Below are 23,433 nucleotides of genomic sequence, written 5' to 3' on the forward strand. Positions count from 1 at the left end.
AAAAAGAAAAACAAATACATTTCAGCCAAACCTAAATATTAGCTAAAACATGCACAATTCAGCAGACCCCTTCAGTAACAGCAACACATAGCTGACCAACTTAACGTTAACAGTCTGAAAACTTACTGGGCTCTGATAGTCTCAAACTCTTTGATTTTCATTACAGTAATCTGTTTTTGTTTCTCCAAATCAGATGATGTTTTCTTCAATTTACCAACAAGGGAAGCAAGAGAATTGTCCTGTTCTGCCACAGTTTGCTCCATTACAGCTAAACGGAGGAAGTGTTCATTGCTCATAAGTGATAGAGGAGGATTTTCCATTAACTCCTGTAAAACAGAACAAATGTGTGTGATAACATCTTATGCTTTAAATCAAAGGTTAGTGATGCATTTTAAACTCAATTCTAACCAAACATTAGTATCTAGCATGTTTATCTAATGAGATACAATTCCTATATTATATTGAAAATAACTTTGCACATGGAAAAATCTACAGAATAACCAATTACATGTAGGTGTCACTTTATCACCAATTGTCAAAGGAAAATCTGCATTATAATGGACTTAATGCAACTGACTGAAAAGAATAAAGAAAAAATAAACCTTCCTTCTTCCCCTGTAAGTCTACAGATTAGAATAAAAAGAATGATGATGTAGACTAAAGCAGAAATTTTCTGTTTCACACTTGTCATCTAATTAATCTATCTCCAATTCAAGAATTTCTGAAGTTCTTTCTGTATTGACCATCTATTTATTTTTCATCATCATTATTACTTAATTTTGACTATAAAATTGTTCTTTTGAGTAACCAGTTTCAACATACAGAACAAGTTCACTAACCCCACTAATACACACAACTCACCGAACCAGTCTGTTTCAATTTATTGAAAGAATTCTCAGTATACAAATCTAACTTCTGGTGCAGAATTCTTATGTCTTCTTCATGTTTCTTTGCTATTTCCTCTTGTTCCTGTAAGTTCAAAATAGAAATGTGATTCTAATGATGCACATGGAACTGAATTACCCTCCAAATTGATTCTTCCTTTATTATTCAGTATTGTTCCTCAATTTTTCCTTCAGTTCTTCTGTTTTTAAAAAGACTTTTCATCTTATTAATGATTATACCTTTCTTTTTTTCCGTCTTCTCAGCACTTACTACTAGAAAAAAAATTGACTATCGCAGTTTTCAGATATATTGCAAGTAGTGTACTGTAAAATGGCGGGAGCTAGAAAGCAAACAGCTGCTGGTGCTCCTCACCAACTGTGACTCACTCTGGGTAGTGATATCCGTACTACATAGTATTCAGGGCTGCCCACTTTGGACTAACTTTAATGTGATCCTAAGGGTTGAACGACTACTAGCAGACAGAGCATAGTATGTTCATTCTAAAGACTGCATCTTCTGTTTTAGCTCCTATTCTAAAACTTGATCTCTCTCAGATAAATTAACTATGTATGTTAAGTAAACAGTTATGCTTCAGATATATGCTTCTGATCCAAACACACTAAAACAGATGCATCTTTATTCTTGAAATATCTCCTAAACACAAGGTTTATTATTTTAAATACACTTTAAGAATCCAAAAATTATAAAATTTGCTTTAAGAATACAATAATATGCTTTAACACAAACTTATACTTTATATTTTAAATGGCATCATACGTAAGAAGTGTGTTTTCCATAAATGCTTCTCTTTCATATGCCTTCCAAATTTACTACAAGATGAAGTACACAGATTACTGTTGCAAATACTTGAAAAGTCTCTGGAATAATGCAGACCACTTCTGCATTTGCAGACAGCAAATTTTTATCATCTTCCTTTAATGGAAATTTAATTCCTAGACATATACCATATACATAAACCTCCTGACCAAGCAAACCTCTTATTTAAAGAAGTTAAAAAATTATACATTAACTTTCTATGGAAAAAGAAAAAAACAAAACAAGGGACTGTATTCTCTCTGAGACCAAAAAGAATTTTTTCCACTGGCAGTGAGGTTAACAAAAGATCAACTAAAACCATACAAATGGAAAAAAAGTTTATGCAATTCATAAATACCTTTCTTGCTTTAGCAAGCAGATCTTGGTATTTTTTTACCATTTCCTCCTTCTGATTTAATTGTGCTTGCATACTTGCAATAGTTTGATGAGCAATTTTTATTGCACGGTGGTACTCTGGATCATCTTCTTTTTTGCCTAATTCAGCAATTATTTTTTCTTTTTGTGATGCTGAAGGTACCTGAAGTCTTAGTTCATTTATAACTCTGTCTCTGGACAAAACATTTTGTTCAGCTTTCCACAGAGCAGCTTCCTTTTCTTTTAATTTCTACAACAAAAAGCAATTATTGCATTCACAGAACTCATATGCTACAAAAAAAGATTTTACATTTTAAAAAATCTAACAAAGATTTGTCTAAATGGGTTTACAATCAAAAGGCTTTCTGTATTCAGTTTTGGCTGTATGGAATTACTATTAGTTCAAGAAAGTCCCGGGTTATTTTCTGCTTACACTCTTATGCATCCCACTTGATAAGTGCTATCAAAACTAAGGTGGTGGTGTTTTTGAGATTAGTAAATTGAATGCTGTACAAGAACATCCTACCCTAATGAAGGCAGAATCTAAATTAACAAAACATATTGCCCAATAATCTGTTCCATTTGAAAGAACTACATAACTGCAAATAAATATATTATCTACATTTTTTTCTGAGTTAAAATATTTCTAAGGGAATTAACTTTTGAAGGACATTCATACAAGGAATTTGTTTGAGAGATATAATTATGGACACAAAAATGCAACCTTTATCCTTTATATGGTAAGTTACACATTTAATTACCTCTTGTAGTGATTCGCAGGTTGCCCTTGTTTCCGCAATTATTCGAATATGGTCCTGAATCTTCCTCAAAGCCAGCTCAAGTTGTTGCTGGAGGAGTAAGCTAGGGTCTGGAACTGATCCCTTGGACTCTTCACACTGTACAGAAAAATTTGTATTCATATTATACAACAGGTCTGAAAAATTTGCTTCTCAGTTTATTTATAGTCAATTCTGTGCATGTACCTTCAGAGCAGTACTAAGTATTTCATTCTGTTGCTGATCATATATGTCTAATTGGCGCTGCAATTCTAATTCTCTCTGGTCCCACGCCATTTGTCTTTCTTCATGAAACTGTAACAAATGTTTGATAAAGGCATTTAATTTATTAAAGGCAATGGAGATTTTATAACCAACTTAAACATAAAAAAAGATCAAGTGCTATTCTAATAGCCCACTTGATATTAGAAATTACATGATGAAAACATCTGTTACAAATCTTACTACTAAGAATCACTTCAAAATCACTTAACAAAAGAATATGCTGTTTTTCTAGTAGTATGAAGAAATGCATACCTTGTTCTGCTGCACAACTTCTTCTTCCAGATTACTGATCGTGCATTCGTATTCCTTAATTATGTTATGCAAATACTTCATCTCTTCCTTTTGCTTGACTAATTCTCGATTGAGTTTAAGTTCCTGCAGATGGAGTTCCTCCATCTTCGTATGCCATTCTATTACCTAATAATGAATGATAAACAGTATTAAAATTTACCAAGCCAACAAGTGACCTAGATGCTGTTACACTCCATCTTTGAGGAAGGGAGGCACTTATCCAAGCAAGGGAAAGATTCTGACTATACAGGGATTTGGGAGAGAAGTGAGAATGCCTTATTAAAATTGTAAAGCAGTATTTTTACAATAGCAAAATAAGGTTAAGTAGAATTATATGGGTATAATAACATTTCTGAACGTACTTCCCTTGGATCTATTTAGAAGACAGGAATTTGTAGTAAGATTTCAATACAAGCTCATTCAACAGAACTTCAGAATATTACTCTGTATTTAATTTAATTTAGTGTGTAATTTAATTTAATTAATACTTTAATAAATTTAATGCAATTTAATTCACAGTAAGACCCTATTTCCTATGCCACTTAATTAGAAAAAGAAAATTAGTAACTGACTGCACTGACTTTTATACAGCAAACATCTAATCATGTGGCTACTTCTTTAAAACAGGAAAACTAATAATGACAGCTGTCTTACTCTGACAGAGTACATTTTGAGATCTTAAAGCTCTACATTAAATAGAGGTTCAGGAAGTACACTGCAAATGAAATTTAGCATAAATGCTAAACTAGATCCAGATTGCTATTCAAAGTTGTAAGAAAGCAAACCTTTTGAGCTCCTCTTGTATCCTTCAATGAAGTTAATAATTCTTCTAAACTTTTCAGCTTCAACTCCACCTCCAGTGCTCTGCTTTCTGCATTTCGACGGTCCTGCTGGGCACGCTGAACTTCTTCTAGGATTTTCAGTTTGTCACTCTGTAGCTGAATCATTGTCCTAGAGAATTTTTCTTGTTGTGCTAAAGGTAGAGCCCCACTAAACTGTCTCCGCAAAGACTGAACTGTCTGTTGTAGATGTTTTGCTCTATTCCTTCCTTCCAGTCGTGCAAAATATAAGGCATGCTCTTTATCATCAAGTTTCTGCTCTAAATGTAGATTGTGGATTTCCACCTTCTTTAGTTTTAATTTTAGAGTCTCCAACTTGCCTACAGCATCAGATTCACTGTCTTGGAGAGCTATGATATGCTGATGCAGTTTTGCAATAAGTGCTTTTTCATCAGACTGTGCCTAAGAACAAAATTATACAGCAAAATTATTTTTCACGTATGTTAATGCAGTATATTAATGCAGCTATTAACTTTTCTGTTTTATACATTGCATGCTTTTTATTCCACAAATACGAGCCTTTAAAAAGAACTTTTTATTTTTCCAATCTTATTAATACAGCCATATGTTTGAAATAAACTTTTTCAGATACCAATCTTAAAATCTTTCCAAAATACCAGGAAATAGGGAAGAAAAGCAAACCCAAGCATACTGAATATAATAACATAAAAGCTGGCAGAAGTGTTACATCCAGGGATTGAAACCATTCTAGAAGATGAAGACAATCCCAGGAAATTGATTTAGCTAGCAATAGAACAAGATAGTGAGCTTTATCTTCAAGCTTCACAAGTCAAAGCCTGTCTCATAAAAATAAAACCATAAAAAAAACCACTGACCCTTATTAATTATATAGGAATATATCTAAATAACATAAAAATGAGCTCAGGATCTTTTTTTTTTCTACCGCTGTACAACTAGAAATGGAAAAGAAAGATATACATAATTATGAAAGGTTTGGTAAGATCCTTCTGAAATACTTTCACAGGTTCCTCATTTACTGTAAAATTATTTCATTTCTTCCCCGCCCTGAGAAAAAAAAAATAAATCAAATTGGAGTGCTAATAAATGTTAATATTACTGTACCTGATAGTCTAAAACTTGTGTTCTAAGAGATTCCACTTCCTTCTCTCTGAATTGCTGGCGTGCCTCTAGAGCGTCAACTTGCATTTTTGCAATGTCAGACAGTTCTCTCAACCTTACAGGAAAAAGAAGAGCATTGTGTTGCTTCAAACCACCTAATAACTTATTAAGTTTTTCTACACAGAACATGATAAGAAAAGATGCTTATTTTGTCCCCTCATAACAAAAATTTGAAGAGTTTGGTTTTTTTTTTCCTTTTTAGCACTCTACTGCTCAGCAGTCTTGATAGAAAAAGTATTTTCTATTGCTTCTCACCTTTTATGGTGGATTTTTCTTGTAAGTCTGATACCACTTCTCAAGGAAAACAAAGTCATGTTTTTTCCTTGAAGTAAGTACCTCTTCTCCTTCTCTATCTCTCTCCCAGTTCAAGACATAAATGCAGAACAGGATTCATTCTCTATTCCGTTCTCTGCTTTCCCAGATCTAATGCCCCATTTTCAGCACCAAAATCACTGCACACATCCATAGACTTTGCTGATTTAGGAGTATAGCAGGATTATGTTATTTGTTGTGGATGGTTGTGGCATAGATACAGAAAAAAACTTAATTTGTTCAAAAAGGATGGCAATGAATATTTTAGGACATGCTTATGATTATCTGTCCAGGCCAGCATTTAATTCCTTGCCCAAATCACAATGAAACAAAAAACTGAATTAAATGCTTAATTTCCACTCTAAATTTGTTGTACATAAATGTCAGAAAAAATCGAACACCAAAAAGTGCTACATGCTACTATTTGAGCCAGCACAGACATTTTATTTTTATTTTTTGCAAACTTCCAAATACTTCATTATGAATTTGTTACGTCATCACTTACTTTGATACTTCAATCTTGAGCTCCATCTCACGCTTCTCTAGGTCCATGATTTGTCGTCTGTCTGCATCGTTCACTGCCTTACTTACACTATTTGACAGTTCATCTCTTAAATCCTGTTCCACTTTCTGAGCCTCAAGATTGATTTTGGTGAGCTTAAAAAAGGACCAGAAAAGAGAATGATATTATAAGCACACAACTGATCCCAAACCTGCAAAGAAGACAAAGTGCTACAAAACACTGTTCAGCCATATTTGAAAAGTAGTTTATTTCCTCCCCACTTAAACATATTTTTATTGACAGCATTGCATGCATTTAGGAAGAGACATACAGATCAACGTGGAACAGATTTCTAAATTAAACTCTATTTTAATTAGTTAATTTTCAGAAAGCCATTGCAGGAAAGATCTTGCTTTTAAACTAAAAAAGAAAAAAATAGTAAAACTCTAAACTCTTTAGGAAATGAACTCCTTTACTTACATATTTAATATCCTGCCCAGCATATTGGGGTCCATAACAAAAACACTGACAACACTGTCCAGATTCCTAACACCATATTTGTTCTGTTCTTTTTTAAAAACACCTTTATCAAGCAACCTGATTGTTACATATCGAGTAAATAGTGCATCACATCAAAGAGCATTAGGAAAAGATGGGATACATGAAAAGCATTATGGGACACACAGAGCCTTAGGAATTAATTTACCAAATAAAGCTGTGATAGATGAATTTGATACAACTCATTAACAAAATAATAAGCACAAGTCTTAAAAAGAGTGGCTGATGGAACTGCGGCTGTTCTGTCTGGAAAAGAGGAGGCTCAACGGAGACCTTATCACTCTCTACAGCTACCTGAAAGGAAGTTGTGGCATGGTGGCGATCCGCCTCTTCTCCAGCATAACTAGCAATAAGACAAGAGGGCATGGCCTCAAGTTGCACCAGGGGAGGTTCAAGTTGGATATTACAAAAAATTTCTCTCTGAAAGAGTGGTCAAGCACTGGAACAGGCTGCCCAGGGAGGTAGCTGAATCACCATCCCTGGAAGCATTCAAGAAATGTTTAGATGTTGTACTGAGGAACATGGTTTACTAGGAAAATACTGGTGGTAGGTGGACAGTTGGACTAGGTGATCATGGAGACCTCTTCCATCCTTGGTGATTCTATAATTAAGAAAATAGTTAATTTCCTAAACAAACAAAACTGTTTGGTGTATCTTATTGTCTGGATTTCATATATTTGAGGCAGTACTCTGAAAAAATATCAAACCACTCAGAGGTTCTTATGGGAACTATGAAAAGGGTAAGAAAACAAAGTTACACTGAAATAGATTTATGAGTTTAGAATGTGAAGATTTCCTGTTCTCAAAGTGATTGCACAATTTTCATTAACTACCCAAAATAATGCCTGAGCTATTAATGAAATACAAGAAATTATTCTGTCATAAGAGGCTCTAAGAATATCAGAAAAATTAGAATTTAAAAAACTGAATAAACTCTCCTATTAAATAATGAATTTATAAAACAAATTTCAAATACAAATACTGGGGACAAAGAAGTCCACCAAGATTTAAACTGATACAAAGAGTAATTACAAAGATCATCAGTTTCAACAGCACATGCCTTCTATTCCTGTATTACAGAAAATTCTTGGTATGTGACATAAGAACACAGCCTGCAAAAGAATCATGACAGTCACTTACAATCATTTATAATTAGGGGGAAAAAAGCAGGGAAGAGATTGTATGAATTAGACATAAGAAACGGGTGAAGAACAGGCTCCTTCCTGAGAATCTGCTGATGAACTAGAAAACTATGTCAAGTTGCTCATCATGTGTTTTATGGAGAACAAATGTTATTTGAAATAAAGTCAGTATTTATTTATTTGCATGTCCAGTCATGCAAATTTGCAACTCATAAAAGGTATCTATATTTTGCATAATAAATTTGTCAGTCATAGTGACACATAACTGACAAATACTTTTCAAAAAATTAAAAAATACGTTTCTAATATGTGTTAAATCGTGTTGTTAATTCTGAACACACTTACCTCAGCAAACTTTGTTTCCAATTCAAAATTGCGTTCTTCTACTTGCTTTAAAGTATTCCTTATATGTTCATACATACTTTGAGAATGTTCTGCTCTCTGTCTTTCATTTAGTTCCTTAATTTCCAACATGGCAATTTTCTTAGAAATTGATGAAATCTCACTGTTGGTTATTGCTTTTGTTGCCTTGTCTATGGCATTGTCATCTCCTATATAAAAATATTTACATTACAGAATACATAGGCTGATTTAATTATGAAAATGATTAAACCTTGAAGGAGTCTTTCTTTATCCTTGTTATATAAACTTTACCTAAATGTACATCAGATCAGATGCTGGGGAAATGACTTACTGAGTGAGTGATAAGGTGCTGGAACACACTGCCCAGAGAGTCTGTGGATGTCCCATCCCTGGGAGTGGTTAAGGCCTGGTTGGATGGGGCCCTGGGCAGCACGGTCTCATAATTATCTAGCAGTTGGCAACCCTGACTGTGGTAGGAGGGATGGAATTTGATGATCCTTGAGGTCCCTTCCAACCCAATCCATTCTATGATTCTATATTGCTTCTTAAGCTGGAGGCACAACTATTTAAAAAGTATTACCCTATTACATCTTAAAAATATCTGATCAGGATAAAATGTTATTATCCATCTTAAATGGGTGTATCTGCAACCATGGTTAGAGAAACTAATAACTATTTTCAGTGCTTACTTTGTCTTCTTTCAGCTGGAAAATCTTCAAGAAATTTAAACAAAAATCTTTAAAAGAAAAATAACTGGATGAGTTCTCAAATAATGAGAATGAATGTAAAATGTAAACAAGGAAGTCCCAGATACTGGATAAAAAACATTTTGTTTTGGAATGTGAATCCAGGAAAAAGAGATCATTTTTCTGACTACCAACGAAATACTTTGACTAACAATTGAGTTAGAAGAAAATAAAAAATAAAATCAGCAGATGGAACCTTGAAAGTTCTGGCTTTTGAGCCCTGGACCCAAAAGTCAATGCAGAATAGTTTCCAGAGGACAAAAAAAAAAAAAAAAAAAAAAAAAAAAACAATCTTGGTTTTGGTAGAATAGGTAAGTAAAATGAAACCAACCAAAAGAAGAAAAAAAAAAAAAAGGCACAGAAATTATTTGAAAAAAATAAGACTATTAATTGAAGGTACAAAATAATTTTGACTTTTTCCTTAAAACAGATACCTGAATTTTAAAATACTGTAAAATGCAACTTTTACACAGAAAGTACCATTTCTTTTTAATGTTGCAATTCAACCTCCATACTTACCCAGTTTAGTCATTTGTTCCCAAGCCTGTTCTATAGTATGAAGTTTCTCCTTGGTGATTTCCAGTTCCTTATTCAAGACATTTATCTGCCCTTTTAAGGATTCATTTTCATGCTACATGACAGAAAATTTGCAACATAACAGCAAATTATTAAACTCTAGCAGACTTGATGTTATCTAAAATCTTAGATAATTTTTTATCTAAATAATAATTTGTTATCTAAAATTAATAATTTTAGATAATTTGTTATCTAAAATTATCTAAAATCTTAACACATTTTAAGGAAATACAATAAATTTATTTTTTGGAACAGAATAGCTTAAGTTGCCTCATAAGTTTTTTTCTGTTAAATCTTACTGTCAAACTACTACTGCCATGAATATTTATCATCACAGTGACTTTGGTTCCTAGATTTCTCCATCTAATTCCAGATGGTCTGAGTACTTCTAGAGCATATTTCATCTTACACCTAAATACATTTGAGATTTATCATTAGGCTTCTTTTAGATCTTTCAGGTATCGAACAGGATGCCATACATCTCTCCTCCACACAAAAATATACATTTCCACATTAACCAATGGAACAAATGAAATTCTTCTTATTAATTTCAATTTTAATTGTCTAAACACAGTTTTAGGTTGCTGTTGATAAATGAATATTTAACTGTCAAATTCCTGAAATATATACTAAAAATTTTCATACAAAACTACAAATTTAAAGACAAATTTAATTGTTCATTTAGTTTACCCATCACATATACTTACCAACCACAAACACCCAGAAGACAAGATAATTAATTCTAACTATTCATACTTTCATAGAACATTACATCTGACACAAATGCAGGGCAGAAGGTAGAAACTCAGCTTTGAAACTAGTTTCACAGTTCTCTATGAATAAGCTCTCTTTTTCAGAAATACGTGCCTATTTTCAGCGCCTATTTCATGCTGCAAACACATCACAAACAACCTTTGGTGACTTATTTCTTCATTTCACACCCTTTGGAAGAGTTACATTCTTGTAACTCAAGAATGAGGTAAAGTACTTTCTTTGGGAGAAAAGGGTGCACTCGTTCTACTTTCCTTATGATCTCTAACACTGAAAATTGTAACAGACATGGTGTTTGCCAGCCTGGATTTGGTAATCAAAGCACCCCAGAAGAAACATCCTCAGCTTAACTTAAAACTCAAACAAGCCACAAACAAACAAACAACAACAACAACAACAAACCAAAACCAAACCAAACCAAACCAAACCAAACCAAACCAGAACAACAACCCCACCACAATACCAACAACAAATTAAACAAAAAGCTCTTAAGCATGGAATGAAAGCCAGGACTTTTCATGTTTCTTACTACACTAACAAATTAGCAGGTAAGCAAATTAAAATTTGATAGCAACAATTAGACTTGCTCCAATATCTCATACTAACAATATAAATGTTTTAATTTGTAGTTTTAGTTGTTAGGACTACCAACGCTATAAAAGACAAGTTCCATCTTTCTAGTAACCAAACAGGAAAGTTCGAACCAAAGGCTCAAAGGCAACACAGACATTACCTCCATATGTTCCATTTTTGTTATCCGCTGGACGAGCAAATTATCTTTTTGTAACATATCCCTGTATTTAGCAGTTAATGCATTATACTGCTTATTAGCCAGTTCTAGTTCAGACAATGGGACGCTACCATCCAACACTTTTTGCAGAGCTGCAATCTTAAAGCTAGCCATTTCCTATGAAAATAATCAATACAATGGGTTAACAACGTTTAACTATATTGGAAAAAAAAAAAAAAAAAGAGAGAAAAATAATAGTTATTATAATGTTGGAATAAGATACAGTTTTAACTTACTACATTAATATACACCTTTATGCACTGTTTGCAACAAACACTGACAAATTTCTGCTGGTGTTGAACAGTCTACATCATTCTATCATTAGCTACCTTTACATCCTAATACACTTGAAAATACATATTTTATAAAAATGAGTTAATGCAGGCTCTATCAACCTGAAGGGACAAAAAGCATGATATGATTTCATATGAAACTTTCAATAAAAAGAACTTGTTAAAACTATTTTGGCAGAAGAAAGCAGATTTCATATTATGACACTTCTTTAAATACAAAGAATGCTTTGATAAAAGAGCACTGAGCAAGCACTCACATAAAGCATTCAAAAAACTAGCACTGCTCAAGTTTTTTTAAAAGGTATATTTACTATCAAATTGTAAAAATAAAAATGTTTACTATTACTGCTATGAACTATACCTTGAATCGTCGTAAATGTCCAATCTTCCCTTCAACTGCAGTCTCCATATGTGTAATTTCATTCTTCAATTTCTCATTTTCTTTTCTAAGACGTCGTTCCATCTCAAGCAAAGTGGTACACTGCCTTGTTAATGACCTTTCATTAACGCGTAACACAGTTATTTTTCTATTATTTTCTGCAAGCCATTTTTTAGTTTCATCAGGATCCAGCTCAAGTGCATTGAGTAAATTCTGTAAAAAATACTATTTTAAACAAGAATCTTGTACAGAAATGTGGTAGAGTTCAAATCCATTGATGCTAACATGTTTCCCTTGTCAAAATATATTTTCTAAGCTAATTTTCGTAATTCCATTCATCTGAAATAATTTATTTTTGTGGTAAAATATACACACAGTCTAAATACATGCATAAACACACAAGGAAAGAAAAATTTTAAATCTCCTAAGTCAGTAATTTCTGAAGAACAGTTTCCAAACTTTTAATTAAAATAATTCTCTACATATTCATCAATTTTCATTCTTTTGCAAGCCTTACATATGTTTCTAATCATAACAAAATGTATTTGAATCATCTTCTAGACTAAATAAAATTAGCATGGTACCTAACAAACACTAATAATGACCTGCTTTGAGACCCATATTTTGATAACTGAGATTTGTAAAGTAACCACATGATCTCTGTGTTCTCATAGGTATACATGTGTGTGCACACGTTTGTACACACATATATATATACTGGAGGGTTGTGGAAAGAATCCACAGTGACTCAGGCCACAGAAGACACATGAGTTTTAGCTTTGCTGTTGTACACATCAGCCATGAAAGCAGAGAAAAGGAACTGGAGGTGTAAAAATCCCAGATTTCTCTGACCCTAATGAAGAAGAGTAATCTTGTGGCTAGAAAAAAACCCAGACTCCTGGAAGCCCAAAGAAATTCAGAAATGTAATTCCTTAACAAGAAGCATGCCTTCTGCTTTTTAGGCCTAGAGTAACATGCTGTAGGTGTCTTAACAATAATAGTATGGTTTACTTTCTGTATTCTTGATACTGAGTGCACAGTTCCCTGACAGTTAATTACACTTCAAAAATAAATAAATTTCTCTTCTGATTAGATTTTAATTGAGCAGATTTTCTCTGTGCAACATTTCCCTATACTAATAAATTACAGTACGGTTTTATAATCACTCCTTATTAGCTTCTACTTATTAATATTCTTTTAACGTGGAAACCGAAGTACTTACAAAATATTCCTTTATTTTTGTAGCATCTTGTTCTTTTTGCTCCTCCAGCTTTTTCTTTTCCTCTTTCATTTCTTCTGATTCTTTCTGCCAGTTTTCCTTTTCTCTAAAAGAGTAATTAAATACATTCATTTAGAATCATGAAGCACTTGGTGATTTTCAAACTGTAACTAAGCCAACTCTGAAATACTGCAAATCAAGATTATTATTTTTTTAAAGCAATAATGTAATTTTTTAAAGGTATTATAAATTATAGGTGGATAACTGAAAACTAGCAGCTAGATTAATGATTTCTCTCAGGAAATAGGCAAAATTACACTTAGACTCCTTATATCCAAGATCAGTATTAGAGGTCCAAATTAAAAAAAAAAAAAAGAAAAGGAAGGAAATGGCTGTAATATTAACTCAGATATCCAATGCCCTTGCAAGTCCATAGCAAGGACCCCCATAGCATTCATTTCGTAACAAAAAATCACTACAGTGTAGCTGTAAATCTTGATTCAGAATTATTAAATGTAGATATTTGAACTGAAAAATATAGAGAAGAAAAATACCTTTGATATTCTTTATAAAGTAAGCCTTGTTGATGACGAATTACCGCAAATTTTCGTTTATAGTCCTCTACTGCATCTTCTAATTGTTTAAGTAGCTGTTCTTTATTTTCCAGTTCCTAATGATTATTTCCCAAATAAAGAAAAATCGAAGTCATTATTACAGACTTTAAACATTAAAGCACTAGTCAGAATTACAGAAGATCCAGCTGAACAAGAAAGTAGATTTTTAGATAAAAACACAGATTTTAAACACAAGAAATCCAAACATCTTTTGGTATTACAGCAAAGCAAAACATTTACAGCTTAAAAAATAAACAACAACAGAAAAACAGAATTTTCCAAAGAACTTCCAGATATCAAACTTCAAAACAATCTTGGAGGGCTCTCCTATGGCATGACATGCTAGTAGATTTTGGGAGAATTAGCAATACGTTAGAAATATTCTCAATATCAAGAGGTAAATACGTTACCTGTATAAGTAGTATTAAATATTCATTCAAAGAATTAATTATGTTAACACTTGAAGGAACCATCCCTTCTGGAAGATTCACTGTTTTGAAGATAATATTGGCACATTCAGATTGACGTAATATGCAAATTTCATTATTCAGTTGTGCAATCTAAAGAAAAGAAAGAAAACAACAAAATAACCACAACAACTCTTTTTATTCAATTAAAAAACATCCAATTGATGGAGAACATATTGGCTTTCCAATATTTTTGAGTCAGTTGTGATTACCTGTCTAATTCAGTTCCATTTACATTTTAAAGCATTCACAGAAAGCAAACTTTTAAAAGTAATGTGATTCCATAAATTATTAAATGCACAGTATCTTGACCTAAATGGATCAATGACCCCAAAAATCAGGGCAGATTTTAACTTTTTAAAAGACAAAGTTTAGGATGGAATTACTGCCGTGGCTATCCGATGGTTCATTCTAAACAAATCTTTGCTCTTTCACTTCTTAAATTTTCTCCAGTTCTTTAGTCTAACAGTACACAAAACATTATTCTAGAATATTAGTTGCAGGGAAATCTTTTTGTATTTCTGAAGGTATCATCAAGGGCAAAGTTATATTTATCTTCTTCTAAGATATAGTCTAATTCTTTTCCTGACTCCTGGCCTGGAATTCAGAAGAATCTAGTATGCAAAAAAATGATACAGAAGAATCATTTTAGGGAATTATTCACCATGTTTAGAACACTTAATCAGTTTTCGCTTTTTTAAGAAAGAAATCTGTAAGTATTTTTTGGTATGGAACTTCCGAAAAGATAGCCAGCCACTCTTTGTGTTTCAACATCACCTGGTATTCCAAGGCCAAAATAAGATTAAGAATAATAACATTTGAACTTAAAATGTTTTGTATTCATAAATTCAATAAATAAAGATTTGTTTAATTACACTGCTTACATTACCTAATTTCAGCAACTTACACATTGTGTGCTTTCGTTCTAAATTATCACAGTATCACAAATTATCAAGTACAAAATAAACTATTTAATATAAATTGTATACCTTTTCATTTGCTTTTGCCAGCTGATTAGAGTAATTTGTTGACTCCTTCTGAGTCTGTTTCAGTTCCTGTCTTAATTCTTCATTTCGTCCTGTAAGCTGATCAACCTGAGCTTTCAAGTGCACACTAGCATCAAAGATTCCCTCTGTGTTCTTTGATTCAATTGCCTAGAATAGTAAACATTTAATTCACACAACAGAGAAAAAGTAGAGAAAAGATTAGAAAAACAGACATTTTAACTTTTTAAAATCTGCTCATCTTTTTGCTGATAATATATGTACCATATACCAAATATATGTATAATATAAGTGATCATATTTTCCTATAAAAACACTAATTTTTCAGTATAATTTTTAAATAATGTTTCTTCGACATTTCCTGTAGATCCTGCACAGATGTAACACATGCAAATTAATTTTTACATTAAGCTTTATGTCTGGGACAGTAAATTTATCCAAGTCAGTTTCATACTATGTGATCAATTTTTATTTTTTATTTTTTCCAACACTTCTTTTTTTATCTGTTTATTTCTACAGATGAATCACATTATGTAATCCCACTTTTACTTGTAAGAAGGTATATACCAGCTACTACTTAATTATACAATAATCGAAGACAAAAATAATAGCCCAAAAATCACGTAAGGACAAATAGTAAGAGAGTAAGCTTACACTAACTAAACGATCCAAACTAGGGATTATTAAGGCTGTTTCTCCTCCCTTTACTGCAGCATCCTTCTGTGTTTCCTTCACAGCTTGCAGTATTTCTTTCATTCCTTGTTCAAGTTGTTTATTCTCTTCTGATAATTCTTTTACTGCAATAAATATTGTTAATGTGTCTAAAAGCACTATAACATGATTTACTTACTAGAACATTTCATCATAATAACTCTTGATTTTATATATATCATTCATATTACAGACAGACAAAAAAAACTCAGAAGATTTTTGCTGGGGAAATATCAACAAAACAATAGAGAAATCCTTGATGGGAAGACATCTGACTTTAATGAACATCTCAGTATTCCATGTTTCCCAAAACATTTTAAAGTTCTTTAGTAGCCTGTCTGATCAATTCTCACAGATCCAGAAACATAGTCATCTTGGAAATACTTGTGCGCAACAATGGCAAATAAAGGGATTGCTGGAATTCCTGGTATACAGTGGTAAAAATAGAACGTTTAAATTCTTTGGGTGTAATAAGGACTTACAAATCACAGTTTTCCTACCACTGTTTGTCTCTCAAGTGAAATTATAGTTTCTAGAATGGAAAAAGTGTAGAAACATTAACTAAATGCACAGACAGATATCTGTAGATACAGTTAGATATATGGACAGACACGATTAAATGTCGAGACGGTTCTCTTCATCTTGAAAACACACCTGGCTGTCCTCAAGATTAAGAAGTGAACTGCAAAGTGTGAAGTAATTTGAGTAGTGTCACCAAGTCTATTTTGAAAAGCCAAGAAGAATTTTAAGAATCCACACTCTCTAGGAAACATTAAGATCCTTGTATAAATAAATTAGCATTGTTTCTATTTCAGAGCCTGCATGCAACACACCTCAGACAGCAGACAAATGTACACAGTTAGAAATAGGACTTAATTTCTCAAAGATTTCTTGGAGAAGCAAAGCATAATTAAACAAGGAAAATGCACATCCATTATAAGATGTCTCACAGGCTTAAAGATTTCCTTAGATCCAGTTCTTAAAAAGGAGTTAATCTTGTTCAATGCATTTAGTATGAATAAACTATGTTTCTTATATTACCACTGATTTAATTTTAAAATTAGAAATATATATCCATTAACAGACAACACATACACATATAAATACAATGTTTTGATTTAAAATGGCATTAAGGACAATTCAAAGAAATTCTTATTTGACAAATTCTATTTATTTTTGCAATCATTGTGCTAAAATCTGGATCAATTCAGAAACAACTTCCATACAATGGTATCAAAATAACTGTGTAAAAAAAACTTTACAAATTCAACCATTGTGAAAGACACCAAACTAAACTGCATTTAAAAGAAACTGCAAAGATGAATATTTGTTGTCACAGTCACAAAAAAATAGAACAAATAAACAAACAATCTGCAAGTATCTGATAACACTGCAGTTTTTAAAATACACTGTTCCAACTTACGTTTAGATTGAAATTTGAGTATTATAGTCCTGTTCTTTTCCAAATCTCTCTCTCTCTCGCTCAACTCATTTATAAGATACTCATTCTAAAGAAACAAAAAAGGAATTAAAAATCATAAATTAGGAATATTAGTAGCAAAATTCTAATTAAGACTCTGCAGTTATGAAATGTTAAATAAGAATGGAACATTTGAAAACATTCTAACCCACTATATACAACAGTAAAATTACAATAGTATAGGAACCAAAACAAGGTGTTACATCATGGGGAACTATTAACGAAATAGTCTGGCAGCAACAAAACCATCTAGAAAAGCTACTTAAACTATAAATAAACTTTATATGAATATCCTTTCTCTTTTTTTGCTTTTGAAGTCAAAAAAACACACATAATCTACTAGCTGCTCTGCTTGGCTTCTGCATTGATCATGCTGTAATTCTGAGTAACTACTTAGCATACTCTTATTCAACAAATTTCTGGGTAGCTGCTCATTCTAAAAGAATTAGCCAGGAAGTGGTCCTAAACAAAAATCTTCTGTGCTAGGTTGATCTGAATTAGAAGTTACACATACTTCTTTGTTTCTGTAACTTTGATTATTTACCTCTGAGGCCTGCCACATTCTATGACCTACAGAAAAACAAACCTGTATAGTGTGATATTGAGTCTGTTGATACTAGCCTCATCTCTGTATTACCTAATATCCTTTATGCCAATATAAACTGTAGCTCTGATGATGCAAAAAGTTCTTATGCTAAGAGTTTCTGTATTATAGCTGTCATTAATAACTTGCAACTTGTCACATGTTTTGAATTTAAATGAAGCAAAGAAGTATTTCTAGTTTTGTTCCAAGCGATTTAAATTCCCAAGCATGCCAGAAGTTCTTCTAGGTAGATTTTTCACAGCCTCACTCTTTTCAGTTATATCTTTCACTGAGTTCAAAAGGCTAACTGATGCTACTCTATCTGCAAGTGTGTTTCTTATTTCCACGTTACATGTGTTGCTAGCCTGTACTAAGAGAAAATTAAAAACGTTAATTAGTATTAAAAGTTAAATGCTTATAAGCTTGCTTTACGATCTCACCTTTGCCTTTACTTCAGCAATATTATGTGTGTACAAGAAATCAAATTCCCTCTTATTCATTTGCTTCTCTTCAGCAAAGTCGTCTGCTATTTGTACATCACCAGCCTCCAGTCCTAATAGCAAGTAAATGTACAAGAAATAAATTACTATGATTTCTTTTCTTTTTCTTTCTTTTTTTTTTTTTTTGTTTGTTTGTTTTCAAACAAGTAAATATAATTCAGTGAGATCTGAGTTCTATTTTTCTACATGAGAGCAAGGAGCTGTAAGCCTTTCCATTCATACAGATTATGTTTGCCAAGGTAGCACAAAGTAGAAATTTTTAAGATTTATGAAATATATTTATTATGAAGATGCACTGGAAATCATGGTGAGAAAATCTTATATATAAGTGCAAACCAGTGACAGTGATGCATTACAAGTCATCACATCGAAAATCTATTGGGCTGTAAGACTACAGATAAATAAAACCACTCACCCTATCTTATAGAGTCAGAAAAAAATATTTTACCTTCCAATTTAATCATGATCATAAATTGAACAGAGCTGCATTATTGACTACTGACAATGTTCCCGCAAGACAGTTTGTAACAAGAAATATCCTACCTCTTGTGGCAACTCTTCTTCCTTTCTCCTGAGCCAATTTACGAATCTGTTTTTTCAGTTCAATTCTTTCCTCTTCTAGTCTTTCAATCTGCATATTATTAACAAATCAGCACTTCATTCTCTTCACAGTATTATTATATATTAGTCATATAAAAATATGATTTACCACTTACCTCTTTCAAAAGAATCTGGTTTTCCGATCTATATTGCTGCTGTTTCAGTGTTTTGCTGTTTCTGAATTCATTTAAATCAATCATTGCCTTTGGCTCAAGACCTGAAACACAGTATATGTATATAATGTGTAATCATTTATTAAGAAGGAATATTAATGTTAATGGTCATTAGTAGATAGCCTATTTAAATAACAACATAATCAGCCAGGGAGAATAAAAAACTAGTAAATTGACAGTTAAATACATACATATTTTCACACATTATGCTCTGTGTAAAAAATAACAGAAGAAATCATAATTTTGCTTCAGTTACTCAAAAAACTGCATTAAAATACTACCTAAAATTCAGTGTACTTATGTTTTGATACCTCCATATAAAAATAAGCCTGTCCAATTTTTTCCTGTTTTCCTATTTAGAATTACAATTTCAATATCTTTTGTTTCTAAATAATAAATTATGAAGCCAATAAATCATCTAAAATCAAGAAGAAATAAAAAACTAAAAGGCAATACAAAATCTATTCTCTTGCTTTCTTTAGCCAAAGCAGACTGTAAGCTAAATTTAGAAATGTATATTCACTCATTTTATCCTATCTAAAACTACTTGCAACTATTAGAAAAAATATACATATTTCTAAGTAATTACTTCGTATAGTAAAGAAAGTCGATGACATTCTTACACAATCAGTAACTGAAAATGTAATGAATATAACATACCTAAGCGTTCTCTAAGCTCTTCATTTTCATCAAGAAAATCATTTATTTTAAGTTCAAGTTTATTGATTTCCTTAATTAACATTTCAATCTCGTGATCTCGTATTTTGATTTGCTTTTTTAAATCCTTTATTTCAGCAACAGCCTCGTCCAAACCATATACTCCCTGTAAAAATCCAAATAAGAATTATAAACAAAGCCTCCAACAGAGCACAGAGAAAAAATTACAAATCTGTGTTTCGTTGTTACAAAGTTGATGACACTACTTGAAAACAAAACAAGAAGAAAGTGCTATGATTCAGAACCAACAATCATAGGGAGCTGTGATAAGCAAGATAAAGACAACAGCCAAGTGAAGAAATCCTCCCAGAAGACTACAGGGATCAGATGAGTTCATCCTCTTGATGGATTGACTCAGTGTCCACTAAAGTAATTGCTTACCATAGTATATGTCAGATTTCTAACTGTAATGCTTATTTATTTCATGCAAACATTTTCAGGGTAACATGCCATAGTATCTGTGATTCTTCACCACTGCATTAAAGGATGGCAAGAATTTCAATGTTGATTAATTCCAAAATACCTTTGAAATTAATTCCCGAGACATACAAATTTTACTGAAAGAGTGCCACTTTTTGCATTCTGTGTAATTGTCAAAGTAATTTTTGAGGAACCTGATTTTTTGTACATATATATATTACTTACATCAAATATTAACTACTTAACAAGAAAACATTTTTCAGTTATCAGTCTTCTACACTGTGCTTACTACAGTATGATGCCAAATAAAAGCAAATTCTACAAATCTGTCCTCTAATTATAGAGCAGCCTCTGCGCGTTTTGAAACTGAGCCTGCTTATTATAGGATTCTTTGAAGATTCTACCTTGACTGTGACCAAAAATAGCCGGCATGGATTCACCAAGGACCGATCATGCATGAACCATCTGGTGGCCTTCTATGGTGGAGTGACGGTATCAGAGGACAAAGGTCAAATGATGCCATCATTCCATGACTCTTCAATTAATGTTTAATGAAATTTCACTCACATTCAGCCTATGTTCACATGTTAATATTGTCAACTTCAAAAAAATTTCATGTACAGTTAAAAACTGTATACAGTGACTAGCAAAGTTATTATAAAAGGAAAAAAAAAATAGCATTGGAAGATTCAATTTCTAATCTAGAACCCCATCAATAAAAGACAAAGAGAAAATGATCTGCTAAAATTACGACGAAATGTTCTGTCCACTTGAAAAAACTGTTTACCAGTTCGTAGTCTTTCATTCGTTTCAGAGCATCAACAAGTTCTTTGTCCTTTTCTCTAGCATCTGCTTCTGCTAGTTCTGCTGTCTTCTCAGCCTCCTTAGTTCTCTCTTCTAGAAGTCTTAATTTTTCTTGCATTTCTCCTAAACGATTCTGCTGAGCAAGAGATGAGAGGCCTGAAAAGAAAAATAATTATCTGGTGACAATTCAGTTAGAAATTCTCCCTAATCAAGAAACACTTCAGATAATGTTATAAAGGAGATCTTCAAAATCTGCTCTTTTAAGCAAGTACAAAAGGTTACATGTTACAGCAATTTTTTTGCAATTGTTCTTTCAAACAACCCTCATAAGAACTATGCATATAAGAGACATCAGAATTCATTTTGGATTGCATGCAATTAGTCACTTGCAGGTCTTTATAGAGGTAAGTTTTTGTATATTGCACTCTCACCTGTAAAGACTAATTTTATATATTTTTTTATATATATTTTAAGTCTTATAAATAAATAATATTTATTTTATTTAGCTTTATTTTTTGATGTTACCTCTAAAGCCCACTTAGGTACTGTGAATAAATTTAAAACATCCTTCCATATATGATAAATAGATATGAACAAAAAAAAAAAAAATCAAGAGATTAATATTTCAAAGATTTTTTTTGTGTTTCTGAAGAATGCACCTCCCCTACAAAGACAGTCTGAGAGAGTTGGGGCTTTTCAGCTTGGAGAAGAAAAGGTTCCAAAGACACCTGATAGTGGCCTTTCATTATCTACAGGGAGACTGTAAGAAAGAATAAAACAGACAAGTGTCTGCTGTGACAGACAAGGGGAAATGGTTTCAAACAGAAAAAGGGGAGACTCAGACTGGATATAAGGAAAAGGATTTTTCACAATAAGGTCGTAAGGATGAATTGCCCAAAGAGATGGTGGATGCCCTGTCCCTGAAGACATTCAAGGGCAGAATGGATGAGGCTCTGAGCAATGATGTAGCTGTAGCAGTCCCTGCTCACTGCAGGGGAATTGGACCAGATACCTTTAAAAGATCCTTCCAACTCAATAAAGTCTATGATTCCATGACTTTAAGCTAATCTGTAGGTATGTTTCTTCTGTGGTGCTTTGATTACTAAAATCAGACTGACAAAATGAACATGTTAAAATCTTCAGTGTTAGAGACCATAAGGAAAATAGAATGAGTGCAGAGATTTTCAATGCTTTCTCCCAGAGTAAGTGACCTATCTGTAGCTGTCCCTTTTCATTGCACAAGAGTTGTAAAGATGACTTCTAACGGTCTCTTCAACTGAAATGATTCTATGGCATTTATTCCTTCTTAATTTCCTTTTAATATACTTTAAAATAACATGTGCATCTTACCTTTATCCTTTTGGAGATCATTTTTTAGTTCCTCAATAAGAAATGCATTTTGTTCCATTTCTTTGGTATACTGTTCGACTTGCTCAGTAAGCAGACTTATCTGAGCATCTCTCTCTTGCACACCCTACCAATAAATAAATAAATAAATAAATAAATAAAAATTGAAGAAATTCTTCTTTACTGACCACCTCACTTTTATACACTCAAAAAAAGAAACAAACCATAACAATCAGAACAAGAGAAGTTCCACTTTACTGACACAGAAACTACTTGTACAGAACACCACGTTTCTTCAAAAGTGCATGATAAATGAAAAGCAACTATGATTAAAAAAAAGCAAAAACAAGCAAATATACTATACTTACAGCATAGAGTTCAGATATTAGCTAGAAGTAGCATATTTAAAGGCAAAGCAAGGAGAACAAAAGAAAGAGTAAAAACAAAGCATTCAAATAACACAAACACACTGAAGCACTCATCAATTTTACATGGAATGGTTCTGAATATCAACGCCTGAACTACCAGCAACTCAGGAATCCCAGTGGTGACTCTCTCTCTCTCTCTCTCTCTCTCGCTTTCTACAAAGATTCCTTGCTTTTATTTCCTATCTCTTTTCCATCACCTATCTTCCTTTCCCTATCTCCCTAAGCAACTAGGATTTGTAATAAACTGGTCAGGTTAACATTTGACTCACTGTGCTGTGTAATCTTGCCATTGGGTACACATTTATTACTCCCTCCTCTAACTGGAGCAAGACAGTATGCAGTTTATCACATAGACAGTACCTGCTGAAGGGCCAGTATACTGTTTCTATTTACATCAAGTCGGGCCATTTTCATTTCCTCTTTCATGTTAAACAACATTTGCTGATATTCTATGAGTTCATTGTCTTTTGAAGCCAAGATTTTCTAAAAAGATAGATAAGATACCATCAGAATGCTTGAAATAATCC

At 32.5% G+C, this 23,433-nt stretch overlaps 1 protein-coding gene across 3 annotated transcripts in view; it reads right to left on the reverse strand.

The window, feature by feature from the left end:
* CEP290 (centrosomal protein 290) overlaps window positions 1-23,433 on the reverse strand; it is a 47,959-nt gene that overhangs the window by 17,111 nt on the left and 7,415 nt on the right. For 2 of the 3 annotated variants that reach the window (XM_072351961.1, XM_072351970.1), the window contains exons 12-38: window positions 23,267-23,389; window positions 22,847-22,867; window positions 22,482-22,605; window positions 21,115-21,287; window positions 19,851-20,013; window positions 19,134-19,234; window positions 18,961-19,048; window positions 18,358-18,470; window positions 17,278-17,362; window positions 15,798-15,940; window positions 15,129-15,293; window positions 14,083-14,232; window positions 13,613-13,728; window positions 13,062-13,164; window positions 11,822-12,052; window positions 11,111-11,284; window positions 9,550-9,661; window positions 8,267-8,472; window positions 6,225-6,376; window positions 5,351-5,462; window positions 4,214-4,669; window positions 3,390-3,554; window positions 3,060-3,167; window positions 2,838-2,972; window positions 2,060-2,326; window positions 862-969; window positions 127-326 (exon numbers count right to left, since the gene is read on the reverse strand). In XM_072351961.1, coding sequence (XP_072208062.1) covers window positions 127-326; window positions 862-969; window positions 2,060-2,326; window positions 2,838-2,972; window positions 3,060-3,167; window positions 3,390-3,554; window positions 4,214-4,669; window positions 5,351-5,462; window positions 6,225-6,376; window positions 8,267-8,472; window positions 9,550-9,661; window positions 11,111-11,284; window positions 11,822-12,052; window positions 13,062-13,164; window positions 13,613-13,728; window positions 14,083-14,232; window positions 15,129-15,293; window positions 15,798-15,940; window positions 17,278-17,362; window positions 18,358-18,470; window positions 18,961-19,048; window positions 19,134-19,234; window positions 19,851-20,013; window positions 21,115-21,287; window positions 22,482-22,605; window positions 22,847-22,867; window positions 23,267-23,389 — 4,094 coding nt within the window. The remainder of the gene's footprint in view (window positions 1-126; window positions 327-861; window positions 970-2,059; window positions 2,327-2,837; window positions 2,973-3,059; window positions 3,168-3,389; window positions 3,555-4,213; window positions 4,670-5,350; window positions 5,463-6,224; window positions 6,377-8,266; window positions 8,473-9,549; window positions 9,662-11,110; window positions 11,285-11,821; window positions 12,053-13,061; window positions 13,165-13,612; window positions 13,729-14,082; window positions 14,233-15,128; window positions 15,294-15,797; window positions 15,941-17,277; window positions 17,363-18,357; window positions 18,471-18,960; window positions 19,049-19,133; window positions 19,235-19,850; window positions 20,014-21,114; window positions 21,288-22,481; window positions 22,606-22,846; window positions 22,868-23,266; window positions 23,390-23,433) is intronic. The other variant, XM_072351977.1, reaches the window with a different exon arrangement.

Source organism: Excalfactoria chinensis, chromosome 1, assembly GCF_039878825.1.
Source record: "Excalfactoria chinensis isolate bCotChi1 chromosome 1, bCotChi1.hap2, whole genome shotgun sequence".
NCBI classification, from domain to species: domain Eukaryota; kingdom Metazoa; phylum Chordata; class Aves; order Galliformes; family Phasianidae; genus Excalfactoria; species Excalfactoria chinensis.